Source organism: Lepisma saccharinum, chromosome 3 (genome assembly GCF_977018435.1).
Source record: "Lepisma saccharinum chromosome 3, izLepSacc3.1, whole genome shotgun sequence".
Lineage (NCBI taxonomy): Eukaryota > Metazoa > Arthropoda > Insecta > Zygentoma > Lepismatidae > Lepisma > Lepisma saccharinum.
The window spans coordinates 76,354,514-76,377,536 of record NC_139231.1 but is presented as its reverse complement, the minus strand read 5'-3'; the positions used below and the strand labels follow the sequence as shown (position 1 = coordinate 76,377,536).

At 39.0% G+C, this 23,023-nt stretch overlaps 1 protein-coding gene across 1 annotated transcript in view; it reads left to right on the top strand.

Moving 5' to 3' along the window:
* LOC145985576 (follicle-stimulating hormone receptor-like) overlaps nucleotides 1-23,023 on the top strand; it is a 193,078-nt gene that overhangs the window by 65,541 nt on the left and 104,514 nt on the right. Inside the window, exon 3 of the mRNA XM_083119646.1 lies at nucleotides 13,543-13,617. Coding sequence (XP_082975772.1) covers nucleotides 13,543-13,617 — 75 coding nt within the window. The remainder of the gene's footprint in view (nucleotides 1-13,542; nucleotides 13,618-23,023) is intronic.

The following is a 23,023-nucleotide window of genomic DNA, read 5'->3' as shown; positions in this document are numbered from 1 at the left end:
GTCCAAGGAGGGGTCTGTTTTTTTGCCGAAAGGTGCCATGCCAGTGTTGCCAACCACGTTTCGCTTGCCCGCAGCAGCGATTGCAAACCCCCTTAGAAATTCACCATCTACTTATCTAAATTATACTTATATTCCGTGTTGAAAACGTTCCTTCAATCACAATCGGCATAAGTTCAGTGTATAAGAGTGTTAATATTGTGTTTAGGGGTAGTTCGACTTGTTAATGAGAACCATGTATTTGTTATTAAAGGGGGGGACTTTGATATTGTATTAAGATGTGTGTATTATTTTATTGATAAAGGGTGAACGTTTATGTTCAATGAAACAGTACATTTGGGGGTTAATTAATATAACTGCCCAAGACATGCAAATGGAATAGTGGGGATGAAGATTTTGTTCATCGGTGTGTGCGTGTTTGCATGGAGGAGTCCCTAGACGGCAGCACCGTACGGTAAGGACATCTTTGGGGCCCCGACGAGCAACAGCCCCAGGGCCGCCTTCAGCAGTACCACGGGTCCAAGTGTGTCTATTGGTCCCCATTTAGATACGGTGGTCATTCCAAAGGAGGGGATGACGCCAAAATATGTGGCAACCATGGAATCGAAGGGGACCGGAGGAGGACAATTTTTGAGAGAGAGGAGACAGTGGACTTAGAACCGCGGTGAGATAGAGAAGGGAGTTTCTAGACACTTAATGTACTACCGTTAAGTTATACTCAAGTAGTTCCGGGTGATATCACTTGGTGATATAAAGAAGTACGTTTGAACTGTCGGTCACGTATGTGTTCGAGTGCCCGTGGACTGTGACACCGTACGGAAGTGTAACCTCGCGCACTGACCGCAGTCGTAGTGTCGTTGCCCGAGCTTCCTTCCCCATGCTGTCGGGACTCGACCCGAGGACCCCACCGTGACCCTGTGACCCTGCACACGGACCAGCGCTGGACGGAGGACGGCGTACATACATCGGCCGGACCAAGGTAGGATTGTGGCCACCACCCTCACAACAGTGATTTCGTGAGTGAAAGCGCGCAACACTATTTTGGGCCCAGGGGGGAATGTGTTGGGGTACGTTGGCCAACGTAGATGGTTGCTTTATGTGTGCATGCATATCTTGTATAGGGTCTGTACAGTATTTTCGTGTGTGTATATAATATATGTATAAAGTCGATGATTTGCTTTTCTCCAATGCATGGTGATGCATTCTAATGCATTCTAATGCAGAGCTCGTGGGCATTGGCTGGCGACTTGGTGAGGTAGACGAGCATATCAAAAATTTATTTCGACTCCACCGACTTTTTGCTTAGAATCCATGCTCTACCGGCGCGTCTACCGAGCTACAGCCACAGCCGTGCATCACACATGTTTGCACTAAACATACGTTTGGCAACGATACCTGCAGACCAAAGACCACTTCGTGACAGGGCCGTACAATGACAAAGATTCTGGTATGTGATTAGTCAGTATTTTCAAGTAAATTACCCTGGAAAATATATGCGTTTTTGTCTGCCGTGACATATACACTATCCGATCAGAAGTATCTGGACACGTACTCGTAACTGTCAGTAGACGTATCGCATGTCACAAGTTCCATTAATTGAAATTAATACGGAGTGGGTCCACCCTTTGCTACAAATATAGCAAAGTTGTTGAGAGGAACAGCCCAACTTATTAATACCTATCTGCAACTCGCCGATACATAAAATAAATCACGCACGGATTAATCTTCAATTCTATGAGAAAAGAGGTGAGATACCAACATTATCATCATTTGACTACCCCACTACCGTTTTTTATTACGAACGTCAAATGATGCTCGCATAAAATGAACCTACAAAACACAACCACAATCGCCTTCGTGCCGTCCGCAGCAAAAAATGGCTGAATAAAAGCCCAGTAAGAGAAGGAAATTAGGAAGAGGAGAGATAGAAAAGGAGAAAATAAGAAAGACAAAACAAAACGACTTAGAAGAGGAAGGTAGAAGGAGAAAAAGAGAAATAAGAGAAGAAAACATAGGAGTGCTAAAGGACAGGAGGAGAAGGAGAAAAAATTAGTTAAGAAAAAGAAAGAATGCTAAATTATGATAGAAAATACAGAAATAAGAAAAAGGAGAGAGAGAAGAACGATAGAAAGAGAGAAAAGGAAGAGAATAAAGATAGGCGACAGAAAATAGAGAGAAGGAAATAGAAACGACGAAAACAGAAAGAGCAACAGAGACCGACAAAATTGGATGGATACCTAACCCTGTGCACAAGCAAGCTGCTCGGTGAATATCAATTAACAACTTTCAAACTGGGGTAATTATTTCATTGCTCAATTTTTAATTATTTCTCTTGCCACTGTTATGTCCTATTGTGCAGTGTCGCAACTTCCTTGTTCACTAATCAAGCTTCCGTGACGTGTTCATTATGCTGTTTAGTAAACCCAAATTGTTCACAGAGCTTTACGAGGCATGCTAGTAAGTTTCCGAGCAATCGATCAATAATGTCTCTTGTCAAATTCCCGTTTACTACTGGTGCTTGGAATGTCCAATTAAATTAAACTATTACGTTTCTACAATTGCAAAATCTGCAAGTTGTACTAACCCCTGCGGAACAGGTAGCCACGTGTGTTCTGTTCTTTTTCCCTGACGAAGAGTGTCGAGAGGAGAGTACCTTAAATTTCTTGTACAGTCACGGACACTTCTGGGTTGTAATGGAACCATTTAAAGGCAATGCTGTTGTTACAACCCAGAAGTGTCCGTGACTGTACATTTTACTTCTACCACAATAAGTCACAAGGCATAGATTTTGTTTGCACACCTGGAACATCCAAGTATACAAATATCAACATAATGACAAATAAACTAATACCTATTACAAAACTAGAGTTAGCTTATTTTCCGAACATCTCTCCGCGTATCTAAGGTGCACCTCCGATGCGAGTCGCACAGCAGACTCCTCCCATTGACACGTCACGATGTTCCACAGCATGCTCAAAAGGTAACTGCATTTCGCTGAGCACGCTCTTCCAACAGCAGATACTGTAGGTGAGAAGGTTTATCCTAGTACAGTTCCCGCCACTGTCGTCTGCAGGCTGCTGTTGTCAAACGTACGTACATTTGAGTTTTTCGAAAGTGGATGCAAGTAGAATCACTGAGATATTCAAGCATCTTGCATACGTGCTCCTTCTGCGTCGGTAGCTTTCCCCGTCTCTCCGCTGTTAATGTGACAACCAAGTGTTCCAAATCCCCTCGCGAAGCGAAGGCGAGTTCTGTCTCCAGCTCTCTTCTTAATGGGTGGTGAATGCTGTCTTCCAGCAGACGAGATACCACCTATTGGCTAGAACTGTACCATAATAAACCTTCTGGACTATAGGGCAGGATCGCAGAAAAGCTTCAGGTTTAAATTGGTAGATATTGTGAACGCGAGGCAGGCTGTTCACGCCTCCTTCGTCAATAGAATATGAAATATATTCTTACTTAAAAAGATATGCAATACAGGCCTTTCTTTCTGATAATTTTCCTTTCGTAATATTACTAATATTTCGTCTAGTGAGAACCAGAGGTACATAACTTCAATTTTTCAAATTTACAAGAGAGAGGAAAGAGTATATTCTTAGGAATATGTCCGACTCTTAACATGAGTCAGTAAACAGGAGATACGTGACCCAACCTTACTGCTAATGATTAGAATTGGAGATATGTAGATCTGACTCCAAAGAGCTCCTCAGAGATAAATTAAACAAAACCGAAAACTGAATTTTTGGATTTACGTTCCTCTGGTTGTCATACGACGAATTCATCAACGTTTCGAATCTTTGAATATCGACAAGTTTCGGAAGGACTGTTCTCTTACTCGTCTACAATTTCTAGACGAGACGTAAACTTGTCTTGTGTCTGTACCATCCCTAGAAAAGTTGTACACATTTGAGTACCTTTAGAAAGAGACCACCCCTCACGATCTTCCGAGAAGATTGCAATTTGTTATTGTTTACGTAGCAGATAGAGAACATGTAATGACAAAAGAACATCTTCCTTTGCATCGCTGGGGAAACAATCTTGCTAACACCTCTGATTCATTAACACCGAATGCAAAACGTAAAACCCTTCCTGCAGATAAAAGCGATTGCTCACGGCGAAGGGTTCTTAAGAGATACAAATGTTCCTTTCTATGACAAACCTATTTCTCGAAAGCATCTCATTATCCTTATCCTGGCCGTTGACGAGAAACTTGAGATAGATTGAATCACTTTTCGTCGTGCGGGGCAAAGGAGAGAAAACAAATGAAAAGCACCTGTCTGAGAAGCAGGTGTAAGATTTCCCTTTCTTTACAGAAAATGAAGAAGGTTTCAATGTTGTTTTTTTTCCTGAAACTAAGATATGCAATGAAGCACTGCTACAAAACCAAACAAGGAAATGTAACTTTCTAGACAAAACTATACATTCTGCTGTTATAAAAACAAGATAAAATCTAATTTAGAACTTTGGCGCTAACAAGGAATTAAGGCTGTGTCCAAAAATTCCGCAAAGCAAGCTTGAACTACGGTCTTGCCGGAAGTGACGTCACTTAATGCAGTTCGAAAGCGCCAAATAAACGATCATTTGAGTCCGCAGCAAGCAGAACTTGAGAATGCAGTCTTCTGTACTTCGCTGGGGACTGGCGATCGTCGTCTCTGCTTCACTCGTGTGCTTGCTATTCACTTGTTTGAAATCATGGAAGTCGAAAGTCGACCAGTTTCTGGTATTATTTCGTCTATTGTGTGGAATTGTAAGTAAAAGAACTTTTTTTCAAAATGTTATGTGATATCTATGGTGAAAAACAATTGTATATATCGTGGGAAGAACAATGTGTTCGTAGTTTTATCTACTGGCCGTATTAGGCGCTGCAGTCGAAGTGTAATTCGAAAGATTTTCGCTTCCAGTCCAACACTTCGAGACTGAAATGCAAGACCATTCTTGAAGTATGCTCGCTTCAAGTACGGTGTTGAGCAACTCGTTTTTGAAGGCCAGCGTGCGGTGCGAACTTGCCGCCTGCACACCTAGTCGCGAGGCCAGTAAGCAGCAGAGCAGGAATGGGGGAGAGGTTGCGTTTCGTTTAGAGTAAAATATTCTGTGCCATCCTGTTCCTTCTGCTATTATTAATATGGTACACTGCACTGTTGCTTACGAATAAAATTACGAGTACGAACACGACCGTCGGAGCCTCCTGTTTCTCACACTGCCTTCTTTCCGCTCCTTTTACAACGCTCCAGCACCAATGGTCGCTCTGCAGTCCATATATGCGTAAGAGAGCGCTCTTGCACAAATACGGCGGGTTGAACAGCCTTGAAACAAGACTACAAAAATGAGCTCAACTTCATAGCATTTTGAGATCGTTGAGGTCTTGTTTCTACGAACAGCGAAAAATGATAGTGGTGTCCTGTAAGTATGCAAAAATGGCACGCAAATTCACGGTTGCCAGAGACATATTTTTTTAATCGGACAATGTACAAGAATTGTTACTCTCCTACTGACTAACCGTGCCACCAAAAGATAAAATGCTGCCACTAGAGCTGCGAGAAATTAAGTTCTATTATTATTATTATTATTATTATTATTATATTGAAATGATCCAACACCTAAGAAACATACGGGGTGGGAAATAACCTTTTGCTAGGGGTCCACAGTAAAAAGTAACAACAATTAAGAAATTATGGTAATACCAAATGTTTACTACGACAATTGTGGTTACAAAAACAAAATTAAAAGTTAGTATGTCCGCCGTTTGCTTCTCTCACAGCACGAAGACGATCAGGGTAGGAGCTCAGAAGATTCGCAAACAGTCCGTATTCCATTCCATGTCACGGAGGACTTGTTCCAGATGTGCAAGGAGTGTTGGCCGGGAATAGCGGTCCGATCCGCGTTCCACTATCATCAAGGAATCAACTGCGTCCTTCAGAATAGCCAAAAAGTGCTCCGCTGCATTCAGGTCTGGTGATGCACCCACCCATTCAGAACTGCTGAAGAAGTCAATGCCACTTCGCCGAAGAAGGTCTTGATTTTAGCATTTGCCTTGAAGCAAGGGGCTTTGTCGTGAACTAACTTTTAATTTTGTTTTTGTAACCACAATTGTCGTAGTAAACATTTGGTATTACCATAATTTCTTAATTGTTGTTATTTTTTCCTTCAGACCCCTAGCAAAAGGTTATTTCCCACCCTGTATGTACGTATGTTAAGATATTACAAGTTGATTTGTTGGAGAAATGTAAACACAGTGACTTGTTAGATCTCTCCGCTTTTAATAAGTTTTCGACACAATAAATAGATATTAGTGGCAACTCTGAATTTGTGCTCCATAGTTACATATATAGGTCATAAATCGCAGTTTTAGACGGCCCCTAGCGTCGAAACGATGTCTCAAATAGAAAACTGTTATTAAGGAAGTTGTTCATTTTGATGTCCTCTACACACTGTACAAACTTATCAGTGCCGTGCGCCGACACACTGCATATGTGATGCAGTCTCTGTCAATTCCTTGGTAGCAGGTGAATATGGAAATAAAATGAGTCTACTTGTCTAGGAGGAAATTGGAAACTAGGTCATGCTCTATTCAGTCTCCTGAATTGTACGATCGGCCAATAAGGACCAGTTCTATGTCGAGCGACAAAAAATGTTGTGAATTATTTCTAGTCGAACTGAGCTTTTTGAGAGAGTTGTACATTGGTATTGGTATATTGGTATGTACAGAGGGTATTGAAGGGCGGAAGGGATTTCTCCCTCTTCTTAATTACATTTTTAAAACCATTCCTAGCCGAGGAATAAAAAGTCCTCATCTCGTATATTCAAACTTAGTTTTACTCTTTAAAATTATCACTTTTTTGTAATACTAAAAGAATGGAAATCCTGGATGCTATAGATAGTCCTACTTACACAAAATTATATTTACTTAATACCAATTTAACTGTTACTTTAAATAAATATACATTTAAATTGCATTAAAACTCTCTGACACAAAAAATAGTTCTATTATACAGTAGGTCACGAAACTAAAAAAAAAGCTAAATATGAAAGAAGAAAAATAAGTATTTCGAATCTCCCTTAAATTTTCCAATTTCAGAATCAATAACATGAAAGCCATAAGAGATCAACATCGTTCGACTATAAAATCACGTCCACTGATACTTTAAAACGATTTCTAGAGAAACGTATGGAAATGAGTTAACAGAGTGTGTAATATATATATACGTATAGTGTAAGCGGTCAACAACTGGAGGTTCGTCGGGCTGACCAGACGTCACCCCGATACTGATGGGATGACCGCTCACCTCTGTTGAGGCAAGTGGGAGATAGGTCGGTAGTCTGTAGGTAGACCGTGGCCCTCAAGGGCTGTTGCGCCAAGGGTTATTGCAACTAACTAACTCTCTCTCTCTCTAGCCCTCTTAAACCCCAAGGTTTATGGCTGCAACAAAACAAGCCTCTCGTCTTTCCCTATCGAACGCTGCACACTCTGATTTTACTTTACAAAGTTCTCAACCTCAAGTCACCTTCCTATCTCCTCTCTCGCTTCCAATTTCTTCACGAATTTCACGATCGCGACACCAGATCACGCAGCTCCTCAGTTCTCTCTATCCCCGTCCACAGATCAAACTTCTTCCCCAACTCTTTCTCCGTATCGGCTGTAAGACTATGGAATCAGTTGCCAGAAAGCACTAGAGCAGTAAGCTCCGTCGGTTCCTTTAGCAGACGTGTTCGCCACTCTCTTCAGAGTAGTCGTTAGATCTTCTCCTGTCAAGCAGACTAAAAAGCATGTGCAAGTGAACGAATTTTTAAAATACCTTGCAATTACTTAAATACAATTTTAAATTTTGCATTCTTTCATTCCATATTTAGTTTTTTGTGTATTATATATTTTGTATTTTGTGTGTTATATTCAGGGCTTAAAGACTTGTGTGTATGAATATAATGTGTGTGTGTGTGTGTGGACCTATGTGAAATGACTTAGTGTACTTTGCGTATAATATAATAATGTATAATTTTAAATGTATGGTTGAGTGGAAGAAAAGGCTTTGTACGGCCTTAACTCCGCCATTTAAAACAAGGCATTAATAAATAATAAATAAATATTCTGGGTAAGATCAATCCAATCTTTTCCATCTTTACCTAAGTACTTTAGGTCCATCTCAAACATATCCCTCCATCTTCGTCTTGGCCTTCCTATAGGTCTCTTACCATCAGCTATTCCAACAAGAATCCTGTAAACTCTTCTATCCTCTCCCATTCGTACCACATGGCTTGCCCATCTAAGTCTTCTTGATTTAATTATGGGTCATTCCACGTCAATTCATCCAGACCATGTCACCCACCATCCCCGATTTTGATGAAATTCGGTACACTTATAGAATTTTTAATGCTGATTACAAAAATGACATTTTTTTAAAGATTGGTCAAGAAGTTCAGAAGTTACGCGCTTTTTAAAATCTCCGTGTACGCCACTTGCGGATCCACTTTGAATGACACGCATTAGGTTATAAATGATAGTATCTTCCTTCAGGTTTGCCGTAGAAACTTCAAGTTTCTTTTCTTTTGTTCAAAATAGTGTAAACTTTCATTTTAATAAGGTTTCAGATGATTGTATTAATAACCATGTATTTTTATGTATAGTTTCATGTATTTTTTTAGAAGAAAAAATGACTAACTTCAAGAGCAAATTTCGTGCAATGCCCCCCCAATTTTATATGTAGGTAGCTCAAAGTGTGTACTAATGCCTGATGGAAAAATTGGGATGGGCGGTTCAGAGACAGGGTGATAAAAAAATCATTTGCATCAAATGACATTAAAAGTTAATCTTATTAAAAATGCTTATGTATTTATCACAAAGCCTGAAGTACAATATGTTTTAAGGTATAAAATTCAAAATTTCTGTTCACTATGTGTAAAGGTAAGCATAGGCGTAACCTGGCAGGGGCAAAGGGAAGCATTTGACCCCTCCAAAATTTATAGATTAATTAAAATTTGCCAGTTAAATATATATTGTGAACCTTCTGGCACTTAAGGAACAAACAAATAAAGAGTGATAATTGTGATTTTTCAAATGTATTTAGCAAATAATCTTGGACACTATTTTTATGGGATAGAAAACTTTGTGATTCTTTTAACTCAAAGATACTTCCCAAGTTACGCCCATGAAGATAGTACTAATAATAACTTACACTATTGTACTCTACGCATTGCCAAAATTTCATGTAGGATTGTGCCCATCACATTTTAGAATAATATTTTGACCATTTAGAACACACTAAAATATTTGACTTATCACTAAGTACATACAGTATGTCCTTCCATTTGTGTTGTTAATGTCCACTGGACACAGAATATTTTGTGGCCAGTAGTAGGAAGTTGATGGATCAAGTGGATGCAACAATTTAATTGCTGCATTTCCTTTTTTTTCCATTGACTTTTGAAGCAATCTTACAAACAAGTTTTAGTCACACACATAAGCTACTACATAACTGTTTAGAGTTGGAATTCAGAAAGAAACTTCTTCACAACAGTCAAACCACACAGTTACACAAAACTTATTTCATCAGCTCTTATTATTTTTGCATTGAGTGTTAAACAACTAGTGTTTCGAAGTAACTGGTTGCAAGTAACAGTTACTTTTTATTTAGGAATTGCTGGCCTGGCAAGGAAGCTATGCTATGTTGCATGCTGACTTAAGAACGAACATCCACGCTTTACTTCAATTCATTTTTAATTATATGTGAAAAGTTCAGTGATTTTGGTGGTCTGCTGCGTTCGTTTGGAATGTGGTTCTCTAGCTAGGAAAAAGTCATTGTCAAAGGAGTGGACCTTGTTGATCTTGGAATGGAGGAGAAAGAAATAGGTGCAAGTGGAATCAATGACAGCATATTCAATATACCGTGGTTAGCATACTAATGATTTCTTAATTAAAATCGTTCAAGCAAAGCTGACTCTGTGTTCCATCATTTATTTGCAATAGTAATGTAAATATATGAAGGCATATTATGTACTAGAAACATAAATACGAGAAAACACTCAAGTCTTCATGATCATTGATTTTGTGTAATTTTTTCACAAATCAATGATCATTAACTGTAAGTTACTTTCACAGTAGTTGTAAAGGAACTCATAATTACTTTCAAAGTACCAGTAACTGTAACTGAGTTAGTTTTTAAATGAGTAACTGTAACTCAGTTACTTGTAAAAACTAACTTACCGAACCTGTAGCCTAAGTTCAAAATAGTGCATACTTAACTTTCCTGGTTCTGTTGTTTAGTACTTTGCAATCGCTGACACATCATACTGTGAGTTTTGTCATTTCACCTTACATGATTAATAATAAATTTATGCCTTGAATACTATTTCTAATTGGTACATCATTGCCGCACTTGTTTTAACTGTTCCAGCTAGCCCGTCACAAGCGTTTCTGTGGTATATGGCAAAATTTCCATGGAAAAACTTCAATCAGCACAAATGTGTATTATTAATTCTAACTTCATATTACGTATCCCCGTGAAGAGTAGCCAAAAATAGAACTTCCATATTGAGATAAAATGCACAAAAAGAATATTCTCGAAGATAATTTGCTAAACTTGGGAATGCTAATAATGATGATTATATTTCTTAAAAAAATGAAGACAGTTGAAACTGACTTAGATACAGTGGAACCTCGATTTTATGTTATTCAGGCTGCCAAGCTGAAAAATCTTAGAATGCGGGAAAATGTAAAACGGAGGAAAATATCTTAGCAATTTGCTATGTTGGGACCACCAAGATTGAATATAGAATGCAGGACAATGTAAAATCAAGGAACTTGAAATCGGGGTTCCGCTGCAATTATTATTTGTAAATTTAATTTAATTTATGAATATTGGAGGGGACAAATGCTTCCCTTTGCCCCTGCCAGGTTACGCCTATGCTTACCTTCACACATAGTGAACAGAAATTTTGAATTTTATACCTTAAAACATATTGTACTTCAGGCTTTGTGATAAATACATAAGCATTTTTAATAAGATTAACTTTTAATGTCATTTGATGCAAATGATTTTTTATCACCCTGTCTCTGAACCGCCCATCCCAATTTTTCCATCAGGCATTAGTACACACTTTGAGCAACCTACATATAAAATTGGGGGGAAATTGAAAGGGGGGCATTGCACGAAATTTGCTCTTGAAGTTAGTCATTTTTTCTTCTAAAAAAAATACATGAAACTATACATAAAAATACATGGTTATTAATACAATCATCTGAAACCTTATTGAAATGAAAGTTTACACTATTTTGAACAAAAGAAAAGAAACTTGAAGTTTCTACGGCAAACCTGAAGGAAGATACTATCATTTATAACCTAATGCGTGTCATTCAAAGTGGAGCCGCAAGTGGCTTTGGTTTGGTTTGAGTTGTTGTTTTAAGTCCACTTTTTGCACAGTAAGGCTAATCGGGACTGGGCCTACAGTTTAAAGTGGGATCCGAACCACTTGTGCCTCCACCGGGTATCGAACCCGAGACCCCTTGATTACAAGGTAATGACGCTACCACTGCGCCATAGGGGAGGCCTCCCGCAAGTGGCGTACACGGAGATTTTAAAAAGCGCGTAACTTCTGAACTTCTTGACCAATCTTTAAAAAAATGTCATTTTTGTAATCAGCATTAAAAATTCTATAAGTGTACCGAATTTCATCAAAATCGGGGATGGTGGGTGACATTTTCACAAAATTCTGGATGATTTGACATGGAATGACCCTTATTCTAATAATATCTGGACATGAATACATATTATAATTTATAATATATACGACTGGAATAGCGACGACTGCAAATTTTACATAGGTGCAAAAACCCAAAATTCTAGTCGCATTTTAGGACTTGCGACCCCCTAATTTTGAAATCTGCATCACACAATATGAATTATTTTTATTAGCCCGTTCTTTAGATTGGAAAAGAAAATAGTCGTTAGTCAAAGACCGTCAGAGACGTACGTAGAAAAATATATCATGCAGCAACGTAGATCAGCTTTCCCTGGATTCCTCTCTGCAGGAGAAATAAGCTCCGAACGGAATCAAAAAGGCAAAAAGGCAAAACGAAGGCACAAAAAACTCTCCAATACCCTCTGATGCTAGGCAACGAATAATAGGGAATAGAAACAAGAGGAAGGTCGGATATAAGTGTTACGCTCCACTGGCACGATTTTTTTTTCTCAAAAGGAAATATAATCTTATTGGCTTTTCATGGAGTACGGTTAAAAAAATGCAATATAGATCTTTATGTAACAGTTAAGGAATTTAATATGTAGAAGAAACTTCGGCTGTTCTGTATGTCTGTGTTACAAGGAACTGGATATCGAATTATATTTATTTTCCTTATTTCACTTTCTGTTTATTATGTGCGTTATGATATTACGTTCTAAATATAAATATGTATATTTAAGTGACTGAATGTAATACATAAACTCGGAATTAATTCATAGAATGATTGTTATTAACTATTTTGTTTCAGAGAATTATAGAGCTTTCGAGCAAAGTGTCGAGCATTTCCCACCCCGCATCAATTATTTCTAATTTTCGAGGTACTTCTGTACTGTGCTGTACTAAATATACCCCTCATGAATTGGAAGGTAAATGTTATCGATTATATTTACTGCTTCTATAACAATAGCCTGTTATGGAGATAGAAACGCATTAAAACAGGATAATGTCTTCTGGATCTCCATTCAAAATTTATATTTTTATGCAAGGTGATCAATATTTACCCCCTCACACACACACACACTTCATAATGCGCCTCATTAACACTGTAACCACAAAGGAAGTATCCTAAGATATTTTTTTGCCATTTACTAAGACGCCGGTACGTAGTGCGAGCCATTTCTTTCGAGAGTCAGACGATGTTGAGATTTTTCCTTCGAGAGTCAGACGATGTTGAGATTTTTCCTTCGAGAGTCAGACGATTTTGAGATTTTTCCTTCGAGAGTCAGACGATATTGAGACTTTTCCTTCGAGAGTCAGACGATATTGAGACTTTTCCTTCGAGAGTCATACGATGTTGAGACTTTTCCTTCGAGAGTCATACGATGTTGAGACTTTTCCTTCGAGAGTCATACGATGTTGAGACTTTTTCAACAAGACAGAGACGAGAATGAGACTTTTCGTTCGACCGCGAGACAGGATCGAGACATTTCCTTAGAGATCGGGACGCGAATGAGATTTAAGTGTAGATAAAGAGAGAACTAGATAATTATTTTTCAAGGCAAACTATCGTCAACTCTGCCTTCATGGCGTAGTGGTTAGCCGAACATGCTATGAAGTAGGTTCTAGGTTCAACTACTGAGTAAAACATGGAAACATACTGATTCCATGTTTTATGATCTCACTCTACCGTTCATCCACGATTGCCACGATTAACTTAAAGTAAATAATCTACGTAAAATAACCAGACGAAAAAAGTGTATTAAAAAATTTGGTGATATTTTATCCCTATAAATATTTTGATTCAATTTAATGTTATATGTTTGAAATTGTGCTAACACTCTAACACGGATGTAATTTTTCCTTTATGTTTTTCAGAGTCCTGATGAAGATGAGACTCTTGCGTGAAATCGAAGGTGGAACATTTTCCTACATGCCGCTTCTACGGGCGATGTAAGTATGCAAAAGTTCAATTGCAGCAATATCAGTACACAGGTGGTCCAAAAAGGACTTTACAACTTTGTAAGTGTTTAAAAATTTATTCGGGAAAGTTAGAGAACTGGTTGTGGCGTCATTTTATAAGGAAATACATCAAGGTTTAGCTAAAAAAAAAACCCAGCTATTTCGGTTGAATGTTGCTTGGTAAAAAGGCAGACATCCCATCTGAAGTCAATTTCTTGACCTGCAGCAGCATATCAGGCGCCACTTAGCTCAGCTAGATTAACCGGTGAGGCTGGAACATACTCTAGATCTTTAATTTTTGGGGAATAATAACCAAATCAAAGGATGTTGTCTTACCTTATTGTTTATTCTAGATGAACACTACAGCTACACTACAAACACTGAGTAATAATGAAGGAGACCGCTCCCGTCGTTGTCCCGGAGATGCCTGAAATCTCCCTCTCTAGCTCTTTTCTTCCCCAGTCTTTCACCCCTGCTTCCAGGGGTCAAATCCCTTGCGTCTGGTAAGGCGGAAAGAGTTCCTTCTCCCCCCGTTAGGTGGCAGCAAAAGTCAGCGGCTTTCGCTACACCACAGTGGCTGTCGCTACAAATTAAACACCAAAAGTAAAAATGGAAGGGTGTCAGATCAGGTGAACTAGGTGGCCAATGCAATTGCCCCACCTCGACCTATTCATCGACCTGGAAATTGGTTTATTATTATTAGTATCTATTATCTCAATAGGGTTACAATTAAGCCATACAACATTTCATTTATAAAAATATTAATACAAATAATGACTTAATGCCCTACGTTGTAAAAAAATATATATACGATATACACACACACACACACACATATATATATATATATATATATATATATATATATATATATATATACATACACATACATACATACAAGTGCTACATCTAAAGCCAGAAGCCAGTCTCACACGGTGGTTAAGTAGGGCCCCACTTCCCGACCCGCCTCTGACCCGAAACTAATATAAGAATTTTTACGTCTTCAGTTCGCCAAGGCAGCAAAATGGGTCTCGCACGATCCTTAATATCGCATCTTTAAAAATTGCGACAGCACAAGCACGGTATACCACTTCGCAAGTTTAGATGCTAATAACTGCTGAAGATTTGGGAAAATAATGTTCTCCCTTAAAAGAATAAGAGAATAACATTGGCACTGTTGAAAAATGCAGCACATGTAACCCGCGGCAGTGAATATGAGTATACGACATATACAGTGTGTCCATTTCGATCTTCAGCCGAGAGATCGGGAGAAGCGTGGCGGGCGGCGCTGACGGAGATGCCGACATTTGCGGCCTGTAATGCCCGCTTATTTTTATGGACATATGCAGACATTTATATAAATATTGCAAAACGAGCACTAACCTGTGTTATAATTTATCATCTATAATTCATCCAAGTTCTGCCCTTATATACACAAAAAACTTTAGAAACGATGTTAAGAACCACAGATAATAAAACATTTTAATCATAGTTTTGACCAGTAACGTCCTTCTTAAGTTTATATCCTTGAAAGAGTTTTGTGTCGATGGGGATCGTTTGGAGGTTTCGAGAGCTTCCTCGCAATCCGAAATCTCCGAGCTCGAGTTTTTTGTTCCTTCGCGACAGAGCTGTGAATATAGTGGCGAGCAGATGTAAACCAAGAGCGTGTTAATTTCGTACTGTGCGCAAGAGTGTTATTATTGGTTACTTGCCGTTACTTGTTTGTGTTATTGCAGTGTGTATGCGTGTTGTGTCAGTGAGAGGATTAGAATGCCAGCCGCAAGGTTCACGTTACGAGAGGGGCTGATAAGTTCTCGGCCCGACCCAGAATGACTTTAGCTACAGGCACGAAACTTTCAGGCTATTCAACGTATTCTCCCCGAAAGTCTACACACTTGGCACTTGGTGGATATCAGTTTGAACAACTCTTATAACACAGGTTAGTGCTAGTTTTGCAATATTTATATAAATGTCTGCATATGTCCATAAAAATAAGCGGGCATTACAGGCCGCAAATGTCGGCATCTCCGTCAGCGCCGCCTGCCACGCTTCTCCCGATCTCTCGGCTGAAGATCGAAATGGACGCACGGTATTATTTCAAGTTGATATACCACTTTACGGACACACTAGCATAAAGTTCCATTACCCGTATATTACGATAGAAGTTGTATATTCTAATGAAACCCTTCTCGTACGGACTAGTCAATTAAATTACATAAACTTCAAACATTCAAAGTGCGAAAATTATGGTGTTTACATTAAGTTATCATATTATATTTATATTTCATCGACACTTCTTTGCTCCTAATATATTTATTCTGAAATTAACTTTGAAGTCCTGAAGAACTAATTACAATTTATAACTTATATACTAATTACAATTCATAACTTATATATCATTATTCATTCATTACAACACTAGCAGATTAATTTACTGCCTTGCTACACACAGCACAGTCTATTTGTTATACATACATACAGTGTTTACTGTTTACTTGAAAATAGTATTCGCGTCGGTTGTGAAAGTAGAATACCAGTATCACAGTACGAAATTTAGACATACGAACTATTTATTCAAAACAATAATAATTAGTAGACTCTTCACTCAACAAATAAAATGTTCGCCCCAATCATTAAGGCCAGCTTTAGACGAAAGCATTTCCTTTAGCAATTTTGCTAGCATAAATGGTATGTAAAAGCTTCCAAAAATCTTATAGCAGACAGTACTTTATACGCAACGCAAGTATTTCATGTAACTTTTCGGTAGCTTTTGCGATTACAATGTATAACATATACAGCATGACAGGCACATCGAGTTACACCATCTATGTTGAGTGCACGGTGTTTACATTTTAAACAATTAAAGTATTCTTTCATACGTGTACAGTAAACGTTGCAAAGTATATATTTAAGCAACGCCATTGTTTTGTACCTAATAACGTTTTACACGAAACGTTATTCCACTCGGTTCAATAGTTATCGCCTTTTAAAAATGTGAAGTGATACATTGTTTACATCTCACGCGGCCGCCATTACAACTACACTCGTGACCGAGAGGTCGCTTCTGATTGGTTATGTTTCCTACTTCAGCTGGCCAGTGTACTCCTCAATTCTGATTGGTAGTTCTGTGGTATTAACGATGGATTTAGAGACGGTTTCTAATTCTGTCGGGAACTGAATAAGAGAAAGCTCTCACACCATCACACACCATCGTTAAGTAACGAAGCTAGAAGTCGATGACGTATCTAACTGCCGTGCGAGACTGGCTTAAGGAAAATGAGATGAATTTACATGAGCATGTAGAGTGTTGCATTGTAGCAATGAAATAAGGAAAGTTTGAGTGTTATTTTAAAGAGAAGAAGGTGTATGGGTTTGGATACGAGAGTGTATGGAATTACTGTTTGAAAAGGATAGGGATGAAAATTTAAATCATATTTGCGTGGGGGGGGGGGGGTAAGCACTGAAAATAATATTACTGAGAGTTAGAATTTATAGGCATGTGAACGTAAAAGACGACAGAACTGCGCTTTGCTGGTACTGAGTTTGACCTTCGTCGGGAGTGAATTCCAGGTTATCGCTGCTAGGTACCAGAAGGACTTCTGGCCAAATCTGCTTTTGTTTGGGGATTACTTGGTCTCTATGTAAAGGCGATCTGATGTTTCGGGTGCTGAACTCAGAGCGTAGCTTAATCCTATTATGCAATGGAGATGATTTGTTATGTATACTATGGAATACCTTATTCAGGTAGATGTAATGTATTCTCGAAGTGACTGTGGGTATGTTGTAAATCTTGCGCAATTGTTGGGAATTATTTTCTTGGGGGTGCATGTGAGTGGTTCTTAAGCAATTGTTTTGAATAGTTTCAAGTTTCTTCAGATGAGTTAAGTTAGCGCCAAAAATAAGACTAGCACCATACTGGAATACGGGACGAATAAAGGAAAGGTAGAAATGTCTACTAAGATTTCTATTGAGATATTTAAGAAATTTTTCGAAATACGTAAACATTGCGATAGATTTTACGAATATAGTTATTTATTTGGAGGTTAAAATTTAGCTGGGTTTTTTTATGATGATTCCGAGATACTTTAAATGATTGCTCAAAGGTACTCTGGCGTCATTAAAGGTAATATCTATCGTGTTAGCCGGGATTCCCCTACCGGTGTGAAGCACCATGGCCTTCGTCTTTGCAACGTTAAGCTTCAGGTTGTTGATGTTGTACCAATTTGAGAATATCCCGGACTTCGGTGAGGTAGAGAGGTGGTGCGCCATCTTGTTGGAAGTACGTAGGCGTACCCAAAAGAAACCGAACTAATTTTGGGGTGGGCAGAGCTTTTGTATGTAGTACCGCGTTTTGCCGCTAAGGAGCAGGACACGTTTCGGCGGAGTTTAGAGTGACAGCTGTTTTGTGTGATCGTCGTTTTTGCAATTGATGATTTTCGGGAACAGCGTGCGGCGGTGAAATTCTGCTTTTTGCTCGGAAAGAGTGGAACAGAAACTCTTGAAATGTTAAAAACGGCGTACAAGGACGATGCTATGGGGAAAACTCAAGTGTTTGAGTGGTTTTCCCGTTTCAAAAATGGTGAAATGTCAATTGATGACAAACCTCGTTCTGGTCGTCCTTCCACGGTCCGAACACATGACAATGTTAAAAAAAATTCGTGAAATCATCGACGACGGACCATTGAACAAATTGTGGAGCTGTCGGGAGTGACTTGGAGTTCAGTGCAGGGAATTTTGACAGACGATTTGGGAATAAAAAGGGTGGCTGCCAAATTGGAAGACTTCAAGTTCGCCGCGCCCCAAGAAAACTCGTCAGGTGAAATCAAACATTAAAACAATGCTGCTTTGTTCTTTCGATGTGAGAGGAGTCGTCCATTCAGAGTTTGTTCCGCAGGGCCAGACAGTTAACCAGGCTTTCTACTTGGAAGTTTTGAAACGATTGCGCAACAGTGTGCGGCGGAAGCGGCCCGATTTGTGGCAGTCGGGTGACTGGTTTTTCCATCATGACAATGCGCCGGCTCACACAGCCCTGTCTGTACGACAATTCTTGACCAAAAATGGTATGACCCCTGTTCCTCACCCCCCATACTCACCCGATCTTGCCCCGTGCGACTTTTCTTGTTTCCTAGAATGAAAGGAGACATGAAAGGAAAGCGTTTTGCTGATGTTGGTGAGGTGAAGAAAAAAACGACGGAGGCGCTGTCACGCATCACAAAAGATGACTTTAAAAAATGTTTTGAAAAATGGAATCAAAGATTGGACAAGTGTCTTAATGCAAGTGGAGAGTACTTTGAAGGGGATTGAAGGTTTGTACTTAAATTGTGAATAAATAAGTTCACAAAAAAAAATAGTTCGGTTTCTTTTGGGTATGCCCACGTAGATGCGTCCTTCAAACCAAAACACTCAGCGAGCTCGCTCTTGACCTGTGAAAGCAGCAATTTTTAATGAAATTCGGTACTATTCCACAACGCTAGTCAAACGTGATGTATTTCGTTACTAAATGACACAACAAACTTTTCTGTAACGTTTCCGAATAAACTTTTTATACACTTATAAATTTGTAAAGTCCTTTTTGGACCAACCCTATATATCTTAAAACTATGTGAATATGCTATAATTAATGTTTATATAATTTACTACATTAGTCATTTTTATATTATTTCACAATACAAATGCAGCGATATATTCACGGTTCTCTATTACTAAAGCAAGTACAGTGGAGGAGTCACACTTTCTGGTGTAAGCCACTGGAGTCCTTTCCCTAGTAATAAGGCGTGTCTTATGCGTACATTGATACACTTGTAGGTTTAATTGTATCTTCTGCAAATATGCTGTATAAAAGAAGTACTAAGTGAGGTGAGTGTACCCTGACCCACCTATCTCTGGAGCAGGTGAACGAAAACAAGTCAGCGCAAGTAGTGACGCGAGACGGTTCCACCAATGAACACGCGAGGGAGAACGAACGTTATTGCTTGAAGGGAGGGAACCGACTGCAGTTACCAGCCCTCGCAGGAGCATGTATTGCTTCGCTCTGGCCTCTCGATTTCGCCCTCCTCTGCAGTTATGCGCGGCCTTGCTCTAGAGATAAATGGGACAGGGTATAGTACTCCGTTTAATATAATTTGTTGTGGATTGATGCTTATTCCAACACCTCGTTAGACTAATATCTCGACACAGTCTTTCTAGGTGCCCGAACGATAACAACGTCAGTGTTCCCTTACTTCCCGTCGTGGTCAACTTAACCATATAGTGGGAGACAAGCAAAACAACCTGAGCAGAACCGCATGGCGTCTACATAGTAGCGAGGGGCTTACTAGAGCAGGATTCGGCGTGGTCTGAGCTAAACGTGTGGAGGGGAAGATGCGCGAAGGTTTCAGGCCGTAGGCTCTTTTGTTTGTGGTCGCTCTATAGTGACATTCATTAACAAACATCCAGCTGCATCCGGTTTCAGTCATCTACCTTACAGCGGCGACATCCGGCAGCGTTTGCGCAAACCGATATCTGTGACCCTTTGCAAAGTCCAAAAATCACAAGCAAATAGTCCCCGCTGCCTCTTCGTCTTTAAACTTCTTCGCAGCGTAGTTTGTCGTGCATGCATAATGACTATATTCCTCCCGTAAAAGCGACCCCTACGGCCGTTCACGACAATTTAATCATTCGCCGATGATTCCAGCACTTCACTCGTGGAGACCCTAATTGGAGGGCTGCTGGAAAAGCTTCTCCAGTTTGTGCAGCATCCCTTTGCTCTCGTCTGACCATAAGGAGGAGCCTTGGTGCAGTCAAGAGCCATAGGAAAACACTGTTGCCAACTAGGGATGACAGTATGTTTTACATCTGCGTATGGATACACTGTTGTTTCACCAATAGTTAATGAGTTTTCGATTTGCATTTTACACTTAAATAATATTATTCACACAAGTGCACAGTGAATTATTAATTATCTTCTTAGTGCCAAATGAATCAATAGTTCAAACATGATTCTCGTCAATAAGGATCTCCTTTATCGCACAACGCGCTACCAACTTCGTGTTCTGACGTCAGACGCGGAATGCCTACGTTGCTGGATTTGTTAGGTTAGGTTATCTTAGCATAACTACACTGAAAATGTAATATTTATGCTAAGAGAACTAAACCTAACAAGCCTAACCTAACAACTTAGGCATTTAACCTAACAACTTAGGCATTTAACCTAACAATGAAGGCATTCCACGATGACTTCAGAACACAATGTTGGTAGCGCATTGTGCGATAAGGGAGGCCGTATAAATAACAACATTGGGCTTACAGTTTTACTTTTGTTTTTCTTTAATGCCCAACATACAGATCAAACATGAAAAATATGTATCACTCCAGGTAGAATGAATACAGGTGATCACATCATTCTTCCTGTTCATAAATTTTACTATGACGTCAATAGAAACTAGAATCCTCCTATAAAATTGCATAAAACGACATGTATAACGTGCTCTCTATTGAAATTAAGGGTTTACAAGGCTAATTCAAAGTCTTAACATATTTTTACGACATCAATTGCTACGAACTGTTAAAAATCATGTTAACATCATTAATCAATAAACAAAAGTCCACCACTTGACGTCATAAACTCGTGTTCGTTATCATCCCGGACAAGCTGTATATATTTCACCTTGTGTATCACTATTAGTAAACTATTGATCTAATTTGTACGTTACTTATCTGACTGCTTAAGCTGGCCGTGACGAATGAAATTGATAAAATAGATTTCACAATGGAATGCCTGGCCTTTTCTGAAACCGAGAACACTAGTTAACGATATCGCGAATCGACCTCTAGCTCCGCAGCTAGAAACCAAAAAAGTTCAGGAAATTAAAAACTGAATTGCTCATTTAGGTGTAGACGATATGATCGATGACTTAGACCAACGCTCATGAATAACTCAAAAGCAAAAGAACATACAGGGTGTTTCAAAAAGGTAACTGAACATCGTTTGAGTGCTGAATTTCAGTTACCTTTTTATCACACCATGCAGAGTGTTTTGTTCATTAGAGTAGTATAATTGGCTATAGGATAAACCCAACTTATAAGTGTAGAAAAGAAGAGGTTATTTGATTGAACAACCCGATTTGCCTACACTTAAAACAATGTCAAGAGGGGCATATGCCCCAATTCTTCAAGTGTGATATGCTTTTAAATCCCATGAATTCTGAATTCTAGTGTAGAAAAGAAGAAGCCTCAACAGACAGATTTGCCTACACTTAAAACTATGCCAAGTTCCTATATGATCTTATTGTTTACAGTGTGTTTTTCTGTCAAAATCCCAGGAATCTTGAATTCTAGTGTAGAAATGATGAGCCCCCCCTCAGATTGATTCTGCTATGTGTACAAAGGCTGAATCTCTCAGTTTGTTGTCTATAAGCTTGTCAAAAATATGCCCCCCTTGATATTGTATTGGCTATACTTGAAATTAAGCGAAAAATACTTATATTCTGATGCAAGCAAAACTTCCCGATCAATACAATAGGACAAGGGCAGGCTGTTTCATGTTTTTTCTAATTTTTTGATCAGTTTTATTGCCCGGGGTAAGCAATTATTTAGCTCAGCAATATATTAATCTATCAAAACTTTTTGATCGGGAAGTTTTGCTTGCATGCCTAGTGGTTTTATATGCCGGCACGCAAGAGATATAATCTACACAGAATTTACTGAAAGGGCATAAAACTTCTATTAATATTTCTGTGTAACAGGGGGAAAATTCTTATTAAAAGAATATTGCCCTCTTGTATGCTGTCATGCAAGCCTGAGCACAATTCTGGTTTTGCCTTGTTCTGTTAATATAAACACAAGTGCAACTTACAGAATATTTATTGCACAGTTCAAAATCCAATTTTGACTGTATTTAGTTGATATAAAGCTCATAGCTCCTGGGTTCTGAGACCCAGTAGAGGGTGGTGCATAGCCCCATGGTTTTTATTGCCTTGTAATCAAGAGGCTTCTGGGTTTGAGTCCTGATAAAATGTGAAGCCTCCCCTGATGGCAAAGTGTTAATATTGTTGCCTTGTAAACAAGAGGCTCGGGTTTGAGTCCTGATAAAATGTGTAAGATTGAAATACATGTGGCAAAATAATATCTCCACACGTGAGATTTTGAGAATAAACACTGCTAGTTGATATACAACTGATAGCTCCCAGATCTGAAACCTGGTAAAGTGTGTTGTACAACAGCATAATAGAGCAGAAACTACTCTATATTGGGGATCACAAGAGCCTAGTTATTGCTGTTGTCTGGGTATAAAAGCACCAGCTCAGCCACTAACTGCTGTTATAATTGTTTTGGCATAGTTCTGTTTTTTTGGACCAAGAAATTTTATATAAATAAACAACAAAAATGCCAAATCAAAAATATTGCAATCAATGCAAAA